The sequence below is a fragment of the Asparagus officinalis genome, chromosome 2 (genome assembly GCF_001876935.1).
Source record: "Asparagus officinalis chromosome 2, Aspof.V1, whole genome shotgun sequence".
Classification (NCBI taxonomy): domain Eukaryota; kingdom Viridiplantae; phylum Streptophyta; class Magnoliopsida; order Asparagales; family Asparagaceae; genus Asparagus; species Asparagus officinalis.
Window position 1 is genome coordinate 73,929,427 of NC_033795.1, and position 24,134 is coordinate 73,953,560.

The following is a 24,134-nucleotide window of genomic DNA, read 5'->3' on the forward strand; positions in this document are numbered from 1 at the left end:
TTTTCGTTCATTATTCTCTACTTTTTGAAGGGGAAAAAACGTAAGAGGACAAATTATGGCCTCTCTCTTTTCTACTTTGCATGTAACGATATTATTGATGCCATTATTTTAGTTTTGCATTACGATGTAGAGAGAGATATTTCTCATGTTTCTCACTGGGAATTCAAAGACCCATGTCAATTCTTGCTTATTGATTGTTGGGCTTTTTCTGTATTTGATCAGGACGCATTCATTGAATCATCATGATCACGAGATGATGAGTGATGAGGAGTGGGGTTTTGTGCAAAAGAGAGGAACACAGTTCGCATTAGATGGGCAACCATTTTATGTGAATGGGTTCAATACTTACTGGCTGATGGATTTCTCAGTTGATGAAGAGACCAGGGGAAAGGTCAGGGATGTTCTTCGTCAGGCCTCGGCGGTCGGTCTCAATGTATGCAGGACCTGGGCTTTCAATGATGCTGGGTATCGAGCGCTTCAGATATCTCCGGGCGAATATGATGAAGAAGTCTTCAAGGTAAAAGGTCACTTTTTGTTGCACTCTATGTGTTTGATGGATTGCTGATATGAAAACAAGTTGTGCACTGCTGAGAGCTGATAATGCTGCATCTGTTGTTATTTATCTAGGTTATTTCTATATTAGTCCCTCAAATCGTTGAAATTGCTGTTAGCTCCCTCAGATCATATAAGATGTTTGAAAGTAGTGCTTCTTTTACAAAACCCATCCAATCTGTTAAATATGGTTGGGTTGATGCTTCGCTATGGATGGATAATTTACCAAACTACACTCACTTATTAACTCCTGCCTCCAGACGTCAGTTTCCCTCTCACTAGCTCTTGCTTCATCTTCTGAGAAAGAGAAGATAGATTTCCCTCTCTGTCGCCCCGACTCAGGTTTGGCTTTCCATTAGAAAGGGTACAGCTGGCATTCCACCCCGAAAAGTTAAGTAAATTTGCTAACTAAGGGAACTGATTTCAGAAAACTTATACTATTTGAGGGACCTAATAGCAATTTCAATGATTTAGGGGGGCCACTCTCAGAATAGGAAAGATTTGAGTGACTAATATCAAAATGACCCTATTTATTTTTCGGTACTAGGGGCTGGATTTTGTAGTAAGCGAAGCAAAAAAGCATAAAGTAAGGTTGATACTATCATTGTGCAACAACTGGGAGGAATATGGAGGGAAAGCACAATATGTGAAATGGGGGAAGGAGGCTGGACTGAATCTAACCGGAGAAGATGATTTCTTCAAGGATCCGACTATCAAAGAATACTATAAAGCTCATGTCATGGTATCCTTCTTGCTTGCTATTATGTACCATCAATATTAGATTCTGTTGCATATTGTCATGATTTTTTTCAACACTAATGTATTCTTTGGTCATTTCTTATTTGAAACTATGAGAATGATCCATTCATAAATCTTAAGTTTCCTGTAAGGTCAGTTGATAAATTACGAGTGCAAATGCATGCGATTGAAATTTAAATTTCACTAAGTCAAGAAAGTATCAAATTTTAGACTTGCAATGCAACTTTGATTTGTAGAGGGTATTTACTATTTCTTAAATTCTTAATAACTTCTCTTGGTACAATTCTTAGCAAGTTATAATTGAAATTTTCTCTTTAACAATTTTTCTCGATCCCAATCCCCAGTAGTCTTTCTTTACTTGATCCTTATGCATTATCAGACATCAATCACGCACCTCCTAAATAATATGGATACAAGAACTAGCATGGCCTCATTTCTAATCTTTAATCATTACACATGTTTATTATGCAGTTTCTCCATAAATTACTTGTAAAAAGTATCTATGACAATGATTTTTGAGATTGTGAGATTTATATCCTGGTAAACTTCAAGTTCACATTAAGAGTGGTATTTCGGTAAAGTATAACAGACTTGGAAAACTACCTGCATGTAGTTTGAGATACCAGCCACCCAATATATGCTAACTGAGAATGTGACATTGTTGATTCACAAATATTAAATATCTTGTGATATCAGTTGATAAATTACCAACATTAGATTCCAGGATGGCATGAGTGCTTGTGAATTTAAAGTGATCTGTGAGAAAATATAAAGTTTACTCTTTCAAGCCAACCTTAGTGTGCAAAAGCACATATTCTTTTCATTAATTTTTGGGGTTTTGGGGTATTAGTCCCTTAACTCTTTTAATTTTGAAAGTAGTCCCTCAAATCATTGAAATTGCTATTAGATCCCTCAAATCTTAAGTTATTTTGAAATTAGTTTCTCCATTCAGTAGAAGTAGGAATCAGAGGGGTTAACTTCAAACAACTTATGAGAATTTGGGAATCTAATAGAAGTTTCAATGATTTTAAGTGACTCATTTGCCTCTATTTGCTACTTTCACTCTTGGTTTGAGGGATTACTTTCAAAGTAACTTAAAATTTAGGGGACATAATAGCAATTTTTGTGGTTTGAGGGAAGCATTTTAAAATAACTTAAGATTTGAGGGACCTTACAGCAATTTCCATGATTTGAGGGACCTTACAGCAATTTCCATGATTTGAGGGACTGATTTCAAAATATGAAAGATTTAAGGGACTAAACCCCCAAAACCCTAAACGTTTCATATCTTCTCGCTGCACAACTGTTGATAGTGGGATTATATAGTTTCAAGGTCAGTTACTCAAGTGAGATCATAGAATCATATCGCTGCAGTTACTCTTAATCCTAGCTTGTTCGCGAATCGAGTTAAAATAAACGCGGAAGATCAAAAACCTTCAAGCATCTGTAATTCCAGTTCAATAAAGTTTGAACGTATTTGGAATTACATAAGTTTTTATCACCTCAAACAAAGGCTGAAAAGCCTTTTAAACTTCAAGCATATTTGGTATCGATCATCTGAAACAAATTTGCAAAATTCAACAATTGCTTCTATTTTCTCACTATTTGAACTAATGGGAACAGATGGTGCTGACAAGGGTCAATTCTCTTACAAAAATGATGTATAAGGATGATCCGACAATTTTATCCTGGGAGTTGATCAATGAGCCTCGATGTCCCTCAGATCCTTCTGGTGATATGTTACAGGTGTGAATCCTCTTTATACTAATTTTCTTCATTGTCTTATTCCTCTGTAATGATTGAAATGGATTCCAGTTTCCTTTTTCTTTTGGGTTTTTTTGGATATTAGTCCCTTATATGTTTTATATTTTGAAATTAATCCCTCAAATGATTGAAACTGCTATTAGGTCCCCTAATTCTCATAAGTTGTTTCAAATTAATCCCTCTAGTTGCTACTTCTCTTCTTGATTGGTGGGAGTAATTTCAAATTAACTTAAGAACTGGGGGACCTAATATAACTTTCAATGATTTGAGGAACTAGTTTCAAAAGAACTTAAGAATTCGGGGACCTAATAGCAGTTTCTATGATTTGATAGAATAATTTCAAAATATGAAAGATTTAAGGTACTACTATTGAAAAAGGTGTGTGTGTGTGTGTGTGTATTCTAAATCTTATATAGGTGTAACCAACATGATTGAATACTTTCATGTTATTCCAATATCATCATTTTTCACCAATTGTGTCATCTTATGATTCAAAACTTCTTTTAGCTTATTTTCTTCCTTTCATACCTATTGGCCCTCGTGTTGTCTTGCGGTTTTATTTATGACATTTTGCATCCCAATACATTCATTTATATGTCTAGATCATTTTCCTTTGCCTATTTAATTCTCTTATCTTGTACAAATAGATATATGTTCTGCTTGTTCTTTTTTTTTTGAACAATTCAAATTATACCCATATGTAGAGCTTCCTTGGCTTATTTCTCAACACCATTCACGCAAATCCTTCATGAAATTTGTCATGTTTTGTTTTTATGAATTAATAGCAACCTTACTGAACTGGATATTTGTTCATTCTCAGTCTTGGATAGAGGAAATGGCATCTTACGTCAAGTCCATCGATCCAAATCACCTGCTAGAGATCGGTGCTGAAGGTTTCTATGGCCCTTCCACTCCTGAAAGGGTGCACCTTAACCCCAAGAGCTGCTTCAATCAATTTGGAACCGATTTCATCAGAAATCATCAAACTCCAGGCATTGATTTTGCTTCTGTGCACATCTACACAGATTCTTGGTACGTCCAATCTCTCCAAGCTCTTACATGTCAGGCTTCTACTTATATGCAAGTTATATATTTCCCATATGGAAAAGGACCTTGCCATGGCACCAAAACTTCAAAGTTGTAGCGAGGATTGAGGATTGTTATTTTTCTTAAATTTAGTTCCTCTAACCATTAGACTAAAACTCCAAAGTTATTGTAAGGATTGATGATTATAGTTTTATATTAATTCTAACATGCCTCCGCAGGTTGAGCGCCCTTTTTTATGGGTCAAAACCTGGACTCACGTAGCGGTGTTAATTTTTAGAAAATCCGCATTTAATTCGTGGCCGGTGGGATTTGAACCTGGGTTGCTCTGATACCATCTTAAATTTAGTTCCTCTAACCATTACACCAAAACTCCGAAGTTATGGTAATGATCGAGGATTATAGTTTTATATTAATTCTAACAATTTTATACTCTTAACATTCCCTTGAAGGCTGAGCGCCCTTTTCTTGGGCCCAAAACATGCACTCATGTAGGGATTTTTTTCCTTTAAATCTGCTTAGACCTATGAGATTTGAACCTAGATTGCTCTAGTACCATATCAATGTACTTGCCACTGCACCACAGCTCCGAAGTTTCGGTGAGAGTTGAGAGTTATCATTTTATGCTCACACTATATAATCATTTATTTTCCATGAAGGTTATCAGACTCTATCTCTGGCACACATCTTGTATTTGTGAAGAATTGGATGGAAGAGCACATGGATGATGCCGAGAAGACGCTCAATATGCCAGTCGTGTTTGGAGAGTTTGGTGTATCGTCGAAAGATAAGAGGTTCGCTTCAAAGTTCCAAGAAGTATTCATGAATACAGTCTACAACACCTTGTTAAAATCTCGGAAGCAAGGCGGGAGTGGTGGAGGATGCCTTTTTTGGCAGCTCTTCCCTGAAGGAACAGATCACATGGATGATGGGTATGCTGTTGTTCTCTCCAAATCACCTGCGACTTCGAGCATGATATCTGTTCATAATGTAAAGGTGAAGAGTAATGCGGGGAGTTCTATTTCCCATGAAGAACTCTAGTTAGAGTTCAATGAGGAGATGCATGCATTCATCTCTTTTATCGGTCTGTCGCGTATCATTGTCGTATGAGTATTAGTATTCATGTGAAGCTGTGGTAGAAACGGTATATATATAGAGTATTCTCTTTCGTCAGTCTCGATCCTCTGCATAATTCAGATACAGTTCTAGATCAACTTTACACTTTTGAGTAATCTGATTTATTTACTACAATAATGTCTGATTTGTATATCCTTTTAACTAGTTCTTGTGGTTAGCAACGTTTTTGTGTCTGAGAGATGCACCTTCGTTGCGTTAAATCCTCGTCATTTCCAGCAGTTAGCGGTACATATGGTTGAGCCTATGAATCCATTTGTTTATTTAGCTTTGAAGATTACAGACCTGAATCATTTAATTGCATAGGGAAAACATTTTTATTTTTGAGAAATTATTGAGCCATTATGTAAAATTTTCTCTGATTTTAAATGATTGTTTGATGTGTTGGAAAGATTTATGTATCTACATGGTTTATTTTCATCAGCAACACTCCGACCCAGTGAACTCGCAAGTAATGTAGACGGTTGGATTATGGAAATCACTGAATTTAGTCATGACTACACTTTTTCTTTAAACTTATGAGATGGAGGCCCAAATCATGGATGACGTGTGTTTGACAGTTCTAATAATGTTCGCTCAGTCATAAAAGTTGTGTTTTCAGTGGTGTAGGCGTCACACAAATTGAATGGGAGAGATTACTATTCAGTAACTAGATAGTTTCATATGCACATAGAACTCAAGTTGGCAATCATAGTAGATGTACAAAATGCAAAAGATCAATTTCAGATAATTGAGAGTTTTAGTTTGAAACTTTGTTTGGTTTGAAACTTTGTTTTTCTTATATTGAAATGGGTGGTATAGGAATTGATGTAGGAGTTACCTTTCCTGTGGATCTTTTTAGATGCTAACCCCTTAAATTGAACGTAATATGATATTAGCCCCTTAAATCTCCATATGTTGATATTAGCCCCTCAAGTTGCTATAACGTTTTAAAAATATGGAGATCATATCAACACATCTTGGCTATTTGAGGGGCTAATATCAAAATATGAACCTAACCATAGGGGCTCATATCAACATATTATAGCTATTTGAGGAGCTAATATCAGAAAATGAAGATTTAAGGGGCTAATACAGAAAGTACAGAAAGTATTGCTAGAGTTAAAACTTCCCCGTGGAAGAAATTTCAACAAATTGATTTCTGCCCTCAAGAATTGTCTACAGCCTGCCAAAACTGCGAAGACCAGAGATCCAACCATTACTTTGCGCGCATTATACAAATAAAGATACGCATTATGACATTTCTTAGCAAACCCATCTTGTATGTATTTTTATAGTTCATCAAACAATTATTTTTGCAATCGTTAGATAACGCAGGTAAGTTTTCAAAAGCAAAGCTTCTGTCGGCACATTCCCCTTTACAAAAAAACCTACAAGCTTTCAATATATAGTTTTCGCTTATTTTCACTTTAGTACCAAAGAGTTTACTCATTTTTTCACTTTGATGCCCACAACTTTCAGTGCTATTTCACTTTAATACTCTAAAATGTTTATTTAACACTTTGATACCCTAAGGTTTCATTCACATTTCACTTTGGTACGCTGTCCAAGTTATGTCAGGTTTTCCGTTAAATTTATATAATGCCTTTAGCGTTTGATACATTTTTGATCCATTTTTCCAGTTGCTAAGCATGTTATACAAATTTAAAAGATAATCTGCAGGGCGTAGACAGAGGCATCAAAGTGAAACATGATTGAAATTTTGAAGTAGTGAAGCGTTAAAAGGAATAATTTGGGGTGTCAAAATGGAATGGATTGAAACTTAAAGGTATCGCAGAATTAAAATTTTACTTTCGGGCATCAAACTCAAAAGTGGGTGAACTTGGGTACCAAAGTGCAATTAAGCATATAGTTCAAAATGAGCGGTGAGCTTCAAACCCTGGACGAGCAACCCTAAATGTGTATCAATTACTTGTACTTGCCCATGACCAATAACATCAAGCAGATATTACTTTTGGGGAAGAACCAATATAATCAAATTTATTTAATAAGTGATTTTCATCTTTCTAATAAATTAGCCTCCAAAGGGCCAACGGCAGTAATCAACAAGCATATTTGTTATTTACAGTCTCGTATTGTACACTCTGAATTTTTTTTAAAAGAGGAAATTGATCGAGATATCAAAAAAATGTTGCATAAAAAACAATGTTACAAAGAGGAAAAGAAAGAAATACTACATGTAGGAACTGAAAAAACTGATTGCGTCTTTAAGTGCTTCAATGAAGATATCCACCTCTTCTTTGGTGTTGTAAATGTAAAGGCTTGCACGAGCGCTTGCGTTGATACCCAAATAGCGATGGAGAGGTTGAGCACAATGGTGACCAGAGCGAATAGCCACACCATGCTAAAAAGAAAAATTCAACCAAAACAATAAGAATTAAGCTATAAAACAAAAAGTCGCAAAAATATGATAGCTTGATTCTCAAAGTAAGTGTTTCCAAGAAAGCTGTTTTTTTTCTTCTCATTTTTAACATTCTACAACGTGCAATAAGAGTTATAATGAACTGCCAATGTTAAATGAATCAACTACGGAGTTGCTAATGCTCATATTTACCATATACCTTATATGTCCTCCTCCTGTACTTTTAGCTACCAAAATATATTCTACATTACAGAAATGCTGCAAGCATCAATTATTAAAACTAGGCCGCAAAGAATATCAGGTTTTTTTTTTCTTTTGGGAAAAAGGACACCTGATGTTTTAACTGTTGACAAAGTAATCATAAAATGATTATATTGGCAATGGAGCCCAGAGGATCCCCAATTGGTTTCAGATAAGCAATTATCATGAAGAGCCAACATTTTGCCGACATCATGACCAAGTGGCAAATATTTCTTCAAGACCTCAAGTTAAACAAATTCGGCATATGACTTTAAAACTCAATATTGAATTTTCCGTAACAAGGGTTGATTCAAGAAAAGAAGTTTCAAATGTTGCAGCTGCAATTAAAGAGATCTGTTAGGATCTAAATTTTAGTAGATAATTTAGTTATGGTTAATGTTGTCATTTAATGAATATTGAATTAGTCATTTGGTTAGTTTTGTAATTTGATGTTATCCATCCAACCACCATCATTGCCTTGACCAATTTTCTGATCTATCCCACGTTTAAGACATGCGTCTGTCATGATGTTTATGCCGCTCTTTTGCAAGCGCATGCATGTGCGCACACATATATACATGTATGCCTGCAACTGCAAGCCCCCAATATAGGGACTACCTAGAGGAAACTGGAAATCGCTCCATCAGATAACAACGTCACAAATGAGAATAAGAAATTATTGCAGTACTTAAGTTGTTTTCATACCTGTTCATCAAGAAGAGTTGCAATATCTGTTGGATGTATATTCTCAACATTGAAAGAACAAAGAGCACCACGGTGCACTGTTTTTGAGGGAGAGGGACCATAAATGCGCACATTTGGAATAGAAAGGAGGCTGTGATACAGATAGTTCCCTAGTTCCTCCTGGAATAATAAGTAAGGAGATTATACATTACTAAAAGAACTATAATATCTGGATAGTCACTAAAATCAACATATATCTATCGTTCTTTTAAGATCAAGTAACAGACATGACAATATAGGATTCATCATAACAACCATTTTACGAGATAATTTTATTACTAAGGCTTTTAAGTTTTGACCACTTCACCTCAAAATAACAAATGGGGTCCTCAAACATGAAACTAATAGATGTCAACTCCATTCAGAACAGTCAAGACTCCAGAATTAGAAGTTGAACTCGCTATTAAGCATCACAGCAAATTATATGAAGCCGTAATTTACAAACTGATTGCTTCATAGCATAGGATTTCACTGTCTTCTAAGCACACAGACTATGGTTCGTTTTTCAAGATTTGACGCAGAACTGAATCTCCCTAAAGATCTACTTGGGTTTGGATCCAGTATCTTTGTTTTCCTTTATTTGCAATATTATTGTAATGCTTAGATTTAATTTTATGAGGAAGTTTCACATCTATTTTATGGTATTCAGTAGTTTTAATTGAATTAAATTTCTTTAAGTATAAAAAAAACACATATGCTACACCTTAAGAAACAAAAGAACAAAGCAGGAGAGAGGCAACTTGAATAAAGCAGAGGCTAGACAGAAACAGCACCACTTGGAGAAGAAAGCACGCATGAAGTGCCACCTTAAAAGGGAGAATTTCTTAAAAAGTTATGAGCAAAAAACCTTCACAATTTACTATTGATCCCCATGCACAATCAACACAAGCCATAAGTCAGTTACACTTGATGTACCTTCATTTTAATTATAAAAAAGCCTCTGACTCTGCATATAGGAAGTTCAAATTTAAGTCCCAAATACGAAGGAACATGATTATGCATGAAGTTCTAAGGACTAGGACTTTTTCTAGGATTTAACTTTAAGTTGTTATTGGCTTATGAATAGGATTTGGATTTTTTTAAGATGCTATTGGCTTAGGATTAGGGATTTGGATTTAACTTTATAGTGTTATTGATTATTTAGGGTTATGATTAGGACTAGGATTTCAAAATCCAAATCTCGATCCTACCTAGGGGTGGAAATGAACCAAATAATTAATAAATGGTTCGATAATTGTTTGAATAACTATTCGGTCATATTCGATTCGATAGTTCATTTATCACTAAACAAATATTTTTTAGTATTCGAGTTTATTAACAAATAGAATTTAACCAGATGTATATTCGATTCGTTTGTCTATTAAATATTCGTTTAAAATTTGATCACAATTTATTATTTGTATTATTACACATATGATGTCATATTTTTAACCCACTTACCATTTCTACTTAAGTTTTATATATAGATTTTAAGACTTAAATAATCTTAAATCTGTTTTCTAATTAAAATTTTGATTTAAATATATATACATCATATATTATAAAGAAATAATTTTAATTTATAAATTTTAATACTATTTGAAAATTAAACTCTTTAACGAAATAAATATACTTTGATATTCGATAAGTATTCGTGAATATTCATGAATATTTATCAAATACCAAGTATTCGAGTTCAAATTCGAAAAACTAGATATATGAATAATAGAGTCCGCATTCGAATTCGATAATTTTAAACAAATACAAATATGAACAACTTAGTATTCGATTCGATTCGATCATTTACCACCCCTAATCCTACCCTATGCAATATAGTGAGAAAATTTCAAAAAAAGTCCAAGTAAAAATTAATGGACTGTGATCTCCCTCCTTGGATTTTCGTTTCCCCTTCCTTTGATATGCCCATATTAAAAAAAACACCAACTAATATTTAGAAAACATTTATTGTATTAACTATTAACATTTAATATTCCATAGTTATATAATAAAATATCACTAATAATTAATATTATGTAATCATTTTTATATTAATATTTCAATATATGTACTATAATATATTCAGTTTTGATATTAACTAAATTTATTATCTAACATACTTGAATATACAAAATTATTTAATACTAATATTAACTATACATAACTTTTGTTTAAACATTAGATAAGAAATATAGTAAATATGTAAATGTTAAATGTAAGTAATATTTAAAATTAACTAAGAGAATATTAAATATTAGATGGCTTAATTATTTTTAGTTATTTGACATATTTCATATTAAATTTATTTAATTTTAAATACTTTGTCATAAGATTCTTTAAATACATTTAATAATTTAAAACTTATATATTCTTTAATATTTTATATTATTTAATCATTTGTAGCTTTAACATTTATGAATAGTCTAATATATTTGATATTAGATATATTAATTTTTTATCATATATAAAATAATTTATTACAGATTAGATATTAAACATATACTTAATATTCATCTCAATTTATATTTTTAATATTTATTTACATATTAGATAAGAAATATAGCAAATAAGTAATATTCAATATATTAAATAATAAAAATATTAAATATTAAATAATTTCATATTTACATTCAATGTTTGGCAAAATTTTCTATTATACTTAAACGTTTATATATTTAAATATATATATTAATAGTAAAATTTGATCTTAAATTGTAACTACAGAAAATTAAGATAAAATTTATTAACCATTATAGAAAAATATTAATTGAATAATAGTTATATTCTTTTATAAAATAATTATTATGTTTGTTAATGGCTATTTAACACCTAGTCCAAGAATCCACTCAAAAGTTTAAAAATCCTTCCAAAAGTCCAGTACTCTAACCAAAATATCCTAGTTCAAATCTAAATCCTAGAATATAGGATTATTGGGCAACAATCCAAATCTTACTGAACAATCCTGAGTGAATAACACCCCTATGTGAATTTTATATTCAAATCAATATTGAAGTGTAACACGAACATTGGTTTGACTAGAAGCTGAACATTCTGGCAAATTTTCTATTTTAAAACTTGAAATGCATTATCACAATTGCTAGAGTGCTGAGCAGTCCTTTATTCTATCGGTATGGTTGTTGTGGCTGTACTGCTATTGATAAGCTTGTCCCCACCCAACCTCTAGTTTCAGTCAAGTAGCATGCTCGCTTAGCTGCTTTTCATCTACAACGCAAAATGTTACTTCTAACTTCCACCTTCTGCTCGTGTCTCTAAATGTTACATAATATTAATTACACACTCAAAACACCTCAGTTACTTACTGATGATTCTCATGTTATTGCAGTAATATTTACACATGTTCCAGTACTCATGTATACACATGTACTGCTCTTCTCTGAATACATGATAGGATCAATGTAACCCACTAAGTGGTGAGGCAGAATGACAATGGTGTGTTGTATTCATACATAAATGGAATAATGTTAATCCTTATTCCCTATATTTTTTTTAAATTAATGAGTAGGAGTTGGAAAGCAGGACAATATTTCTATGTGGCGATGAAATCTCAAGTGTACATCATGCCTTGCAAAGGATATTAATCTAGCTCAACATGGATGTAATTTTTCCACCTCTTCCCATCCGCCTATAGCAAGTAATCATAAATTGCGTCTGTTCTCACCAAAGATAAAAGTATTGATGGTTTGTCTATTCTTGCATACTACTAGCTATGAAATCTCTATTCCTCCATTGATGACGTATAATTCCTTAAAATATTTAATTAAAGTCTTCTATCCAGCAGCATTTAACTCCATACATTACAGCTAGTAGTTAACAAAGGAAAACAAGCATGAATAATTTTGAATTGAGATAGTGCTTGTATTCATGTGGTATTATTCAGCATTTCACAAGAAAGGTGCGCCAAGATTTGGGGGTGTTGCTGAGGGGTTATCTCCTATGTTTTAGTTTTTGTAAATTTCACAGACTACTCCATATTAGAGATGTTGCACAAAAAGTCAGTATTTTTATTATAAAAAATATCATAGAATTTTTCACTAAAATACCAAGTACGACAAATGACGTGTAAGTTGGCATGTGATATACACATGACATAGTTTGAATTTTCTACACTTACTAGGTAAATTTTATGAAACTACCATGAATTACTGGGTTTTCGAGAAAACTACAACCGACTTATTTCTTTGAAAGAAACCAAAACAATTCAAATCAGTATAAAAAGATCTTACCAAAATATTATTCTGATGGTGTCCATGTCGTTAAAAGGTCTAAAATATCTCTAATAGTTAAGGAGGAGAAAATGAGAGAATTCATAAAATAAAGGGGAAATTGTCTTGTCAACTTCATGTGTAAATCGACATTAATGTCTACCATTTAAGGCAGCTTCGAGGACAAAGTGTGGTGTTTCTCTCTAATTAACAGTTTATGGTATTTTTATGCAAAACGCCCAATAGGCCATGCTAGATTTGTGAATTTACCCTCCCACCTTGTCCTCAACTATCATGGTATTTTATACTTTTTACCAATGCTATTTAGGGGCCGTTTGGTTGGTTTCCTAAAAACCAAGAAAAGGAAATCGGTACAAGGAAACCAATAAAATAATATTTTTATCCATTTTCATCCCTAAAACTCACCCACAACATCCAATAAAATAATATTTTTATCCTCCAACTCATCTCATTTCATCTCATTTCTTACCTTTAAAAATAAACCAAACACAAGAAATGTGTCACATCATCCAACTCATCACATCTCATCTTATCTCATTTTTAAAAATCACACACATCATCCAATAATATTGTGACAACTCATCTTTTTAAAAATCACACACATCATCCAATAATATTGTGACAACTCATCTCATCTCATTAAACCTTCCTTTCTATCCAATTCCTCAAAAAAAAAAAACAAGAGATTGATTTCCTTAAGTATGTGTCACATCATCCAATAATATACCTCCAACTCATCTCATCTCATTTATTTTCTTATTTTTATAAATGAACCAAACACAAACAACCTCAAAACATCATCCAATAATATACCTCCAATTCATTTCCTTATTTTTTTAACCAACCAAACAACCTCAAAACAAGTTTTTTTTAAAAATCACTCACATCATCCAATAATAAGGTGACAACTCATCTCATCTCATCTCCTATTCTATAGTTTTCTTCTTTTTTAAGCCAACCAAACAACCTCAAAACAATTATTATAGGAAATAGGTTTTCTATTCTTTGATTTCCCAATTTTTTTTGCGAAACGAACAGCCCCTTAACGTTGTTGTCAGCTTTGTGGTTTCTTCTGTAGTTTAGAAATTTGCGGCACTTTCTCTAATAAAAAATTGTTAACAATAGTTTCTGGAAAAACCCCTAATGGTTTATGATACTTCTATGAAATTCACCCTTTACTTTTTATACTTTTTACCAATGCTATTTAACGTTGTTGTCAGCTCTGTGGTTTCTTCTGTAGTTTAGAAATTTGCGGCACTTTCTCTAATAAAAAATTGTTAACAATAGTTTCTGGAAAAACCCCTAATGGTTTATGATACTTCTATGAATTTCACCCTTTACTTTTCCCACTTGGCATAGAATGATTTCCGAGCACCTTCATGTAAACGGAATTGGTCCCATAAATTGATCTTTACCAGACCAGCCTATATTGGCTCTGAAGAGCATATCACATTGTAGCAAGATACCCTCGAAAAAATATTGAGATGAAGGACCTCTACTCCATCCAACTGACTTGGTTCTATACACAGGTCTTTTCTATCCCAGACCAGCTGATTTCAGTTCACAGTTGCAACCTGTTATTGGTTAAGATATACCAATTACATACTCTATGTGACAGCCAATTTATTAAACCTAGTAACAAAAATCACAAAAATCTACATATGCATTAAGCTTGCTAAATCAGTATGACGTCTATATTTAGTAACCACTAACCAGTAATTTAACGATTTAGAAATTTCCGTAGCTATAAACATAACAATTTCATACAAGACTAGGTGATGCAACTAATAACGGTAGATTGATCCATTAGGCTGTTATGCTTCATCATAATGATAAATGAATATCACAAAAAAAATTCTAGTTCATTCAATGTTGGTTTATATAAGTAACAACAACCAGGTTTATTCACCTCATAATCTTGGATTCTCTGCATTCCAATTCTCGATAAATAATCAATCGCTGCACCCAACCCTATCGCTTGTGCAATTGCAGAAGTTCCAGATTCAAATCTGTAGCCAATAAAGCGCACGATGTTATACGTCTGATCAATCAATTTGAAGTAAAATGACGCAATAGAAAAAGGTAAAAAAAAACAGCATATAATATATTGTCATGAAGAAAAAGAAATATTGCCATAACATCAGACAATTAGAACATTTCACATCACTTAAGATGTGAAAAGTATAAAATGTCAAATACAGTGCAAATAACAGGCAGAATCGCATCTTAATGGCAACCAAAAGAAAATTCCAGTGGAACTACATGAGAAATATATAAAAGGAAAATTAATAAGAAAAAAATTGCAAAATGTCAAAAGATAGCTTGTTCACTGTCAGAAAACAAAGAAATGCATAATAAGTGTGACCAAAGTAGGAGCACAAAGGCTACAGAATTTATCTTTTAACTGCTGAGGAGACTAAGTACAGTAAAGTTCTGTCTATTCCAATATTTTCTTATTTAGTTTTTCAGAATGAATATGAATATATGATACCTCCATCTTGTTGAACTTTTTCAAGAATAGTAGATTTTACTCTGACCTTTGCTTCACGCACACCAGCTGCATGTAGGTTAAGCACGCAACGTAAATTTACAACCAACTATAGAATCTGAGAAGTTGGTTCCTCGATATCAAGAGGAACTCACCAAAAGCAAAATGGGCTGAGTCCATGAGATAATGAATACAAGGTTTATGAACTCTACCAACAATGAAAAAACAAATAATGTATAATCTAACAATCAGGCTCCAGATGCTTAAAGCGCGTTATACTATAATTCATAGAGCAGTTATAATTTTTTTTAAATCAAACAAATATAAAAGGAAAATTGTGTCAAGGTCCAAAAAAACTTCATGTGACCCAGCCCTTTGTAAAATTTCCATTGTGCATAATCCCTCAATACATTGCCAAAATGTGTATCAGCCCGTAATTCTATACCAGCTAAGAAGAGAGAAAAAAAAGCCCAAAATAATCCCACTTTACCCCTCATAATTGCAATCTCTCTCAATGGAATCCAGAGCCATGGCTAGATCTCCCCTCTCTTCCCCCTCCCAACTCAACCCTCTTCCTCTTTTGTCTTGACTCAACCTTCCTCCTCCCTTTCTTGCCCTCACTCAACTCTCCTCCTCCTAACTTAACCCTCTCTTTAGAGCATCGTCCTCTCTTCGATCCTCTCCTTCAATCATGTTCTCTCCCTCCGCTACCACCAACCTCGAGCGCATCATCAACAAGTTCAACTTCGACGGCAATGACAATATCTCCTGCCTCCGAGCTTGTCGTCGTCTTCTCCTCCTTCAACCACCCTCTCTCCTTCTCTGAACTCTCCTACATGATGGCCGAGACAGTCATCTTCTTTGTTGAAGTCCCTCTCCCTCCTCTCACAGTCGCCAACCCCATCGCCGATCTACACACCGAGCAAATCCCCCTCCTCAAAACCACCTACAACCTCCTCTCCTCTCTCCTCCATTATTTCTCTCAAACAAATCCCTTGATTGGATTATGTGATTTTACTTCTTAGTGGTAAACTGGGGCTTGCCTAATTTATTTTTAATTTAAATGGATGAGTAAGATTTCATTTCTTAAAGTAATATGTTAAATGGCTATATGATATGTAGCAGTTTGAAAATTGCTTGTAAAGTGTTTAATGAAATGCCAAATAGAGATGTGGTTTCTTGGACTATGATAATAACATTTCATGTACAAAGAAAATTTCATGGAGATCTCGCCGTGTAGTGTTGTGCATGTAAACATCAAAATTACACAAACTTACAATCGTATGAATTGATTGTGAACTATGACGGATTAGTTGTGAATCTTACCTATTTGATGATAACCTTGCTCAATATATGTTAAGTTTATAGCATAACAAATTAAGTTTATACAGTGAGTTGAACATTGGTTGTCAAGTTTACCCATTGGTTGTTAAGTTGTTAGGTTTACTCATTGGTTATTAAGGTCACCCATTGGTCAATAAGTTTACTCATTGGTTGTTAAGTTTAGAGTATAACTGCTTGGGGGATTTTTTGAGAAAATCATTGGGGGTTATTTGCAATGGTAGAAATTTTAGGGGACAATTTACAAAATTTCCTTCGGTAAGATTCACAACTAATCCTTCATAGTTCACAATAAACCGATACAATTATCTGTTTGTCTACTTTTGATCACATACACACAACTACATAGCGAGGTCTCCATGATATTTTCTTTGTACGTGACCTATTACCATCATAGTCTAAGAAACCACATCACCCTTTGGCTATTAATGTACCACCAATCAAACAAGTCACATAAATATCACACATAAAAGCCTGAAGTTAACAATTTGAGTTTTCAATTCAGGCAAAATTCTGAGTTTTTAATTTGAGTTTTGTGCTTACAATTAGAATGCTTGTTTAAGTATGTTAATAATGAGAATTTGGATCAGCGGCTTCATGCAGAAATAAAAGAAATTTCAGTCCACTTATGAGCTTGCTTGTTGAATTTAATCATTTTAGTTGTTGAAAAAATCGGCAACATTAGAGCTAACATGACTATATCTAAAATATTTCAGGTTAATTAATAGTTAAATATTCTATAAAAATTATCACTTTTAACAATTATACTTTAAAAGGTACACCATAAATTTAACAGATACACTATACCTTAACATGTATGACATAACCTTAACAGGTATACCTTAACCTTAATAAGTACATAATAACCTTAACAAGTACGACTTAACCTCAACATGTATGTGACTATTAACATGTACACCATAACCTTAATAGGTACACTATAATTTTCTTGATGCCAATTTTATTTTGTGAAATGCTTAATCTCTTAGGAGATGAAATGCCCATTATTGATTTCCGTAAAAAAGAAATCTTTTCAATATACAACTGGTAATCTTAGCATCCAAACTTTAACATTAACATCCAATCTTCCTTTTGTAAGAAAAGAAAACCAAATAGGATGCCCTTGTAAAAAAACATCATATTCTCAACTTATGCACAATGCCATCAGTCAATATCCTCTTGAAAATATCAAAAGCTTCAGCAGATGATTAACCTTCAATATGATCATACTAGTCCAAGAAACCATTTCTCTTCGGCATTTCATCAAACAACCTGTCATCATCTAATATCCTATATTTCAGCAATTTTCCAAACATAGTTCAAAGAAACCACATTTATCTCCTCAATTGCAACAACACCATCCTTTTAGCATTACCCTAATTAATGTCCATGACTCAATGTACATTTTCATCAAAGGGCTTGAAATCCAAGCATCCAATTCCAAATAGCATGACAAATAAACAATGAGATTATGGAGAGGGTGGAGGGTAGAGAGCAAATCGAGTGGATGGGTGTAGGGTCGTGGCGACTGGCGAGGGTGATGGTGAAGAGCGCTAAGGATGGAGAAGGAATGGCAGCAGTGCAAGCGGTACATCGAGCATGACGACAAGAGGCAGAGGTGAGATAATGATTTTCTTTGGTAATGGTGTAGTGGCGAGGGGGGGGAACGATGGCGGTCATGGCAGCGGAGGAGAATTAGGGATATGGTTTGGATGCATAGGGTTTCAATGTGGAAGAGAAAATAATGATGGGATTTGGGGAAAATGGGGGCGGAGTAAATTTAGGGTCTTGAGGCGGTGGGTTTGGTTGGTAGTGGAATCGACGGCAACGAGGGAGGGAGTTCGACGAAGAGATGGCAGCGGAAGTTTGTGACAGGCAGGAGAGAGAAGGATAAATTAGGGATTTAGGGTGATATACATATGGGGTACTACATGGCTTTAGGGGCTGGGCCACAATTTTTGATGATTTTAGGGGCTAACCCACATGGAATTAATACACAGGGTTAGGCCACATGTAGTTCTCATTTTCGGGGCCTTGACACAATTTTTCCAATATAAAAATATTCACAACAATTTTAGACAATCTGAGATGATTTGCAATATTCAATAAGATTTCTAAAAATTAATACAGGCCTTACTGAGTTACTTGTCATTGTCAGTGGAGGTAAGGGGAGTCAATGATGGAAGAGGAGCTTGATTAAGTGGGAGAAGAGGAAGGTGAGGCGGTATCCTTATTGATATCGGTGATAGTTCTCATCTTCGACAGAGAATAAAAGGGAAGTTGGCAGTGGAAGAGGAGTTCACACAGAGGAGGACAAGAGGAAATGGGAGATGAAATCCTTATTGGCATCGGTGACGTTCTCGTAAAGGAAAAGGCCAAAGGAGAGTCAACTGTGGTGACAATCTTGTAAAGGAGAAGGCCAAAGGAGAGTCAACTGTGAAAAGGAGTTTGATAGAGGGGTGAAGACAAAGAGGAAAGAGAGGACTTATGCATGAGGTGGATCTCAGCACTTCTCTCATTTCGTAATTCATTTTGCTAAATTAGGTGGCAGCTCGTATCCAGCGTGTATGCCTGTATTGGTGCGCGGACATATAACAACAACAACATTTGACAGTTATTATCAAAAAGAGAAGAATTTCCCTAACCTGGAAGAAGGTTCAACAGCAGTAGAGTTATCTACATCAGAAATCATGTTGGCACCATCTGTTAGAAAAACAAGGGAACAGTAAGAAATTCAGCATTAATGCATGTTTCACATAAGTAAAAACTTTATATTCTCACCCAATAGCGCCATTTCTGACAGAACTTTTCTTTTGCCATACAAGAATCCGACACCCGTAGGTCCACACATCTGAGACAGCCACAACTTCCTGTTAGTAACCTGTGAAGGCTGAAATTAGAGAATTTCTAAGGCATACCTTGTGAGAAGATGCAACAAGAAAATCAGCATCAAGTTTCTGCACATCAACTGCCATGTGTGGAACACTTTGACAAGCGTCAACGAGAACTTTTGCCCCAATATCATGAGACCAGGCAACAATTTCATCAATAGGCAAAACAGAACCTACAGGGGATAAGACGTATTTCAAATGGTTGACCAATCCCGCATATGTTAAATCTTTTAATTAAAGCAACAAAAAGCTTAGTGCATCTGCTGTTCTATCGACAAACTCAAATAGCATTGTAAACACAAAAACAAAGTAAATCAATAAGTAAAAAAATTAATCTGACAGGAATGAAAGAAACACTACGGCATATAATACAAGCATGAGAACAACAACCAACCGAGTCAACCATGTGCCTAGCAAAGTTCACTGAGATCTATAAAAGGAAGTTAGGCGCTGCCATAAGCTGTGCCTCTGTTGATAAAGTTTCCATTAGTAATGCAGGGAAATGATTTCTTTTTTGGGCTGTAGCCTATTTTTCACCTTCTTGGTAAATGTTATTCCATATAGCAAATCGCATTATCTAAACCTTTTTTTATATTTTAGATAATCATTTTAGACAAAAAATTAACCTAGTAGTTCTGTAGGCTAATATGTGTATTAAGCTAATTTAACACTAACTCCCCATCATGTGTGTTACTGGATCACATGGAAAGATCTCCATCATAAATATGACTCAATGGGAAAGAGAGAACAAATAAGGATGAACTAGTATATTGAAGTTACCAATTATGAGGTTTGAACCCAAGACTAGATGGAACTTGCCACTCTGATACCCCATTGACTACCATTATGCAAATTATTGGATGTGTTTTGTTAACACTCAATCCTGAACAACTGTTCTCTACAAACAATTAAAAAGGGCTAGTTGAAAATAGACCCCATCTGCAATCACCCAGTTGCAGAGAGGCCCCTATAGTTCTAGTTGTGCGGATAGACCACTTCAGTGAACTTTATCGACTCTTTTAAGAATAAAATTAGCAATTAGGGCTCTATACTCACCAACAGAACTACAAGGGATATATCACGTCCTCAAAACTCTTTCGATTCTTTATGAGAAAACAAAAAAAAATTCTATAGGGGTTCTATTCGCACAAATTGGGCAACACGGGCTCTATTGCAATTGAGTGATACACCCTCTGCAATGGAAAAATTCACTTGCATGATCATGTCTACAGATAGCAAATAGATAAGAAAAAGAGTACCCCATAGGGCGTTGACTTCTAGCAGAGACTACTTAGTCGACTAATCTCCACAGACCTAATAGAAACAAAATGACCTCCATTAAATGCAATCATTCATTAGATCACTTAAATTTGAGGGATATCAGCTAATAACTCAACAACAGGAACAAACAGGATTGAATTAGTTTGTAGCTATGAAGGCGACTGACTCTTCCATGCATAATAATAAATCTCAAGTTAGTTGCTCATACGACAATTTATCGTTAATCAATGAAAGACTGTCTAAATATAATAACAAATAAGAGAAACATCTATATTTCAGCGTAATAACTGCTAAGCAGAAAAAGATTTCAAACGTGATGTCATTACAGAATTCACTGCATGTGAAAAAAATAGATGATACTAGAAAGTTTGCAAAAATTGGAGGCTCATTTTCTACTGCCTTTTGACGGTACTAGAAACCTAGTTCAAAAATTATTGAATGTATTTATCTTCCCTAAAATAGAAACTGATTCAATCCCTTGCCTCTGGACATTCTTGAAGTTTCATCAACATCTCAAATCAGTTTGGACCAAACTATTGCACTTTTAATATGAAACAAACTAAAGTTTTGGCACAAAGAATTCAAAGCTAACTACCTCATAACCCCATTGCATATATCATGTCCATGTACTGCCTTGAAATATTCTACCATCCTTGGTCAACAGGTAGCCTATCACAATACTCTCAACGTCGAATGAGAGGATCAGATGGCCACAACTTTATCACACTGTGAAGAGCCCATTTCGGGGATCCTGAACCACGACTCTAGATCATAATGGGTCAACCTTATGATAAAACATGTTTTCTCTTTCTAACTTTCTAACTAACCATGCTACCATACATTACCACTGCTCAATACTATTCTTATTGTAATATAAATTACAATAAAACCCGAAGACAAGTCAAATACCAATCCAAATTCGCAAACCTTAGGGTCCACAAAACTTGAACTAAGTTCGGTGTTAAGAAGCAAAAAAAATATATGTTACATAACCAGTATCTAACAAGTGTAAGACAAATATTTGGTGATTTCACGAAATACTTGTACTAACTGTGTAGTTGGTGTGGCTCGTTACAATGTACACACATATATATACCAGATTCTCCTTGAAGCTCAAAAACTTATGATAAGCTTATACGGTGGACACCAAATCGTGCACGGAAAAGAAACAGAAAGTTACCAAAACTCAGCATAAAACATTCGCTAGCATAAATGGCATTTGCAGAATTGGAATTATATAAGAAATTCATAAACACGATTATACTGCAGTTAGAAATTAGCAGATATGGTTGCACATGCACATACAAGAAAACATTACAATGAGCGAATATGCAATGCCTTCAAAAATGCAAACACAATAAAGATCATTGATCCAATCAGTAATGGTTAAAGGCAGATACTTCACCATCTCATTAACATCTTGATCTAAGCCTTTCTCGTTAAAACAAAATCATTTATGACCTACAAGGGTTCGAAAGAATGACCAAATTCTACAATTAAGTATAAAATCTCATACCAAGAAGTGCAGGTGCCATACCCTTGGTGGAGAAAACTTCAAAGGGAGGGCCAAGATGTAGCTCATACGATATGACCAGTTTGTGAGAAAAATCTATGAGAAAAATATACCCCACTGATTTTCCGTTAAGGTAACACAAGTTAGAACCCAAGTTTTCCTGGCTAATAAAAAATGAAGAAGCTGATAGATATTGCATAGGACAATGTGTTCACTATTAAGGTACACAAAGAGCTAGAAAACCAAAAATAACATATTTTCCCAATGCTTCAACCGGAACCTATAAATGGCAAAACACCTGTGTTCCTATACTTCAATCGGTACATATAAAAAGTGCCTTGGTTGATCACAATTTCATAAAATATTTATCTCTGTTCAAATACAAATAAGAATTAACATAAAGAATTAATATAAAAGGCAAAACGCCTCCCTTCGTACAAACTCATCTTTTTAACACAAACTATAAATTTCGTCATTTCCACATCCCTGAAAAAATCTATATACTTTTTTACAATGAACAAATAACTATACCAAAAATTAAAAAAATGAAACAAAAGAATTGGCTAAATTGCAGCCTACCAAGTACATTTGAGACATGTTGAACAGCAACAACTTTTGTCTTTGATGACAGAAGTTTCTTCAACTGCTCAATATCGGGAACTTCTTCCTCAGTAAGACCAACATATTTTAGGGTTGCACCGGTTTTTTGGGCAATAAGCTGCCAAGGGACTATATTGCTGTGATGTTCTGCAACTGTGAGTATTATCTAAGAAAAACAATTGAGTTAGTAAGTATATCAAACAATAGATAAAGGGGGGCGCGCGCGTGGGGGGGGGGATTATTCAAAAAAATGTGCACACTTCAGCGTAAACAAGAACCGTATGGAAAAAAATGTGCACACTTCAGCGTAAACAAGAACCGTATGGACTTAAAACTTCAAACATGAAAGGGCTAAACTCTACAGGAATGAGTTAAAAAGACACCTCATCCCCAGACATCAAGTTTGAGAGACCCCATGAGTAAGCAACCAAATTGATGGCTTCAGTTGCATTCCGTGTGAACACAACCTCTGTGGGTTCTCCCGCATTGATAAAAGCTGCAACTTTTTCTCTTGCTAGCTCATATGCATTTGTAGTACCTGCACTGATCAAAACAAGAAACGAAGATGTTAAGCATGGATGACATAAAACAAAGTACCAAACGAATACAGCCCCGGGAAATGGAAAATGAGGATCAGACTGAAGGAGGGATTAAATACCTCAGGTTTTCGACCCCATCCAAGTTATAAGATTCATTCAAAGCTTTCAAAACTGAAAAGGGCTTCTGCGAAGTCGCCGCGTTATCCAAGTACACCAGGTTGGAGCCATTGACAGTCTACAATTTTCAACAAATTTGCTCAAAGCTCAAACCTTTGCATCCAAAATACAAGTAAAATTCCAAACTTTTTTTCATAAAGTACCCTACCTGATGAAGAATTGGGAAATCAGGCCTGGTGATGTTGCCGAGAGAGGGGGACTCCGTTCCCGCGGATGCTGACGTGGAGGGCGTCGTTGACGAAGAAGATACTGACGATGCAAGGTTGTGGAATTTCGAGGTGATTCCAGTGAAATTAGGGTTAGGGTTTCGAATTGGGAGGTTGAGGAGGAGGGGTTGGGCTTTGGATTGAGAGAGAAGTTTCGACAGGGACTGAGGCAATGAAGGGGAAGAGAAGGGGCAAAGAGCTGCCATCGGTCGCGGGGATGAGAGAGAAGGAACCGGGTAGAATGGATTACTCCCATTTAACCCCTGAATTGGGGACTTT

General features: G+C 34.6%; 2 protein-coding genes across 4 annotated transcripts in view; one reads left to right on the forward strand and one right to left on the reverse strand.

The window, feature by feature from the left end:
- LOC109831605 (mannan endo-1,4-beta-mannosidase 8-like) overlaps window positions 1-5,474 on the forward strand; it is a 5,497-nt gene extending 23 nt beyond the window's left edge. Inside the window, exons 1-6 of one of the 3 annotated variants that reach the window (XM_020398961.1) lie at window positions 1-82; window positions 223-517; window positions 1,100-1,294; window positions 2,935-3,057; window positions 3,896-4,107; window positions 4,779-5,474. The exon at window positions 1-82 is cut by the window's left edge and continues 23 nt beyond it. In XM_020398961.1, coding sequence (XP_020254550.1) covers window positions 81-82; window positions 223-517; window positions 1,100-1,294; window positions 2,935-3,057; window positions 3,896-4,107; window positions 4,779-5,160 — 1,209 coding nt within the window. In that variant the 5' untranslated portion in view covers window positions 1-80 and the 3' untranslated portion in view covers window positions 5,161-5,474. The other 2 variants (XM_020398962.1, XM_020398960.1) reach the window with 2 other exon arrangements.
- On the reverse strand, window positions 7,225-24,096 carry LOC109831606 (cysteine desulfurase 1, chloroplastic-like). The gene is made up of 10 exons (XM_020398963.1): window positions 23,798-24,096; window positions 23,592-23,707; window positions 23,317-23,476; window positions 22,913-23,099; window positions 19,567-19,712; window positions 19,430-19,499; window positions 19,294-19,351; window positions 14,729-14,828; window positions 8,561-8,719; window positions 7,225-7,597 (listed from the first exon to the last, which is right to left on the reverse strand). Exons 1-10 carry the CDS (start codon window positions 24,059-24,061, stop codon window positions 7,427-7,429), a joined length of 1,431 nt encoding a protein of 476 aa, XP_020254552.1. The 5' UTR covers window positions 24,062-24,096; the 3' UTR covers window positions 7,225-7,426.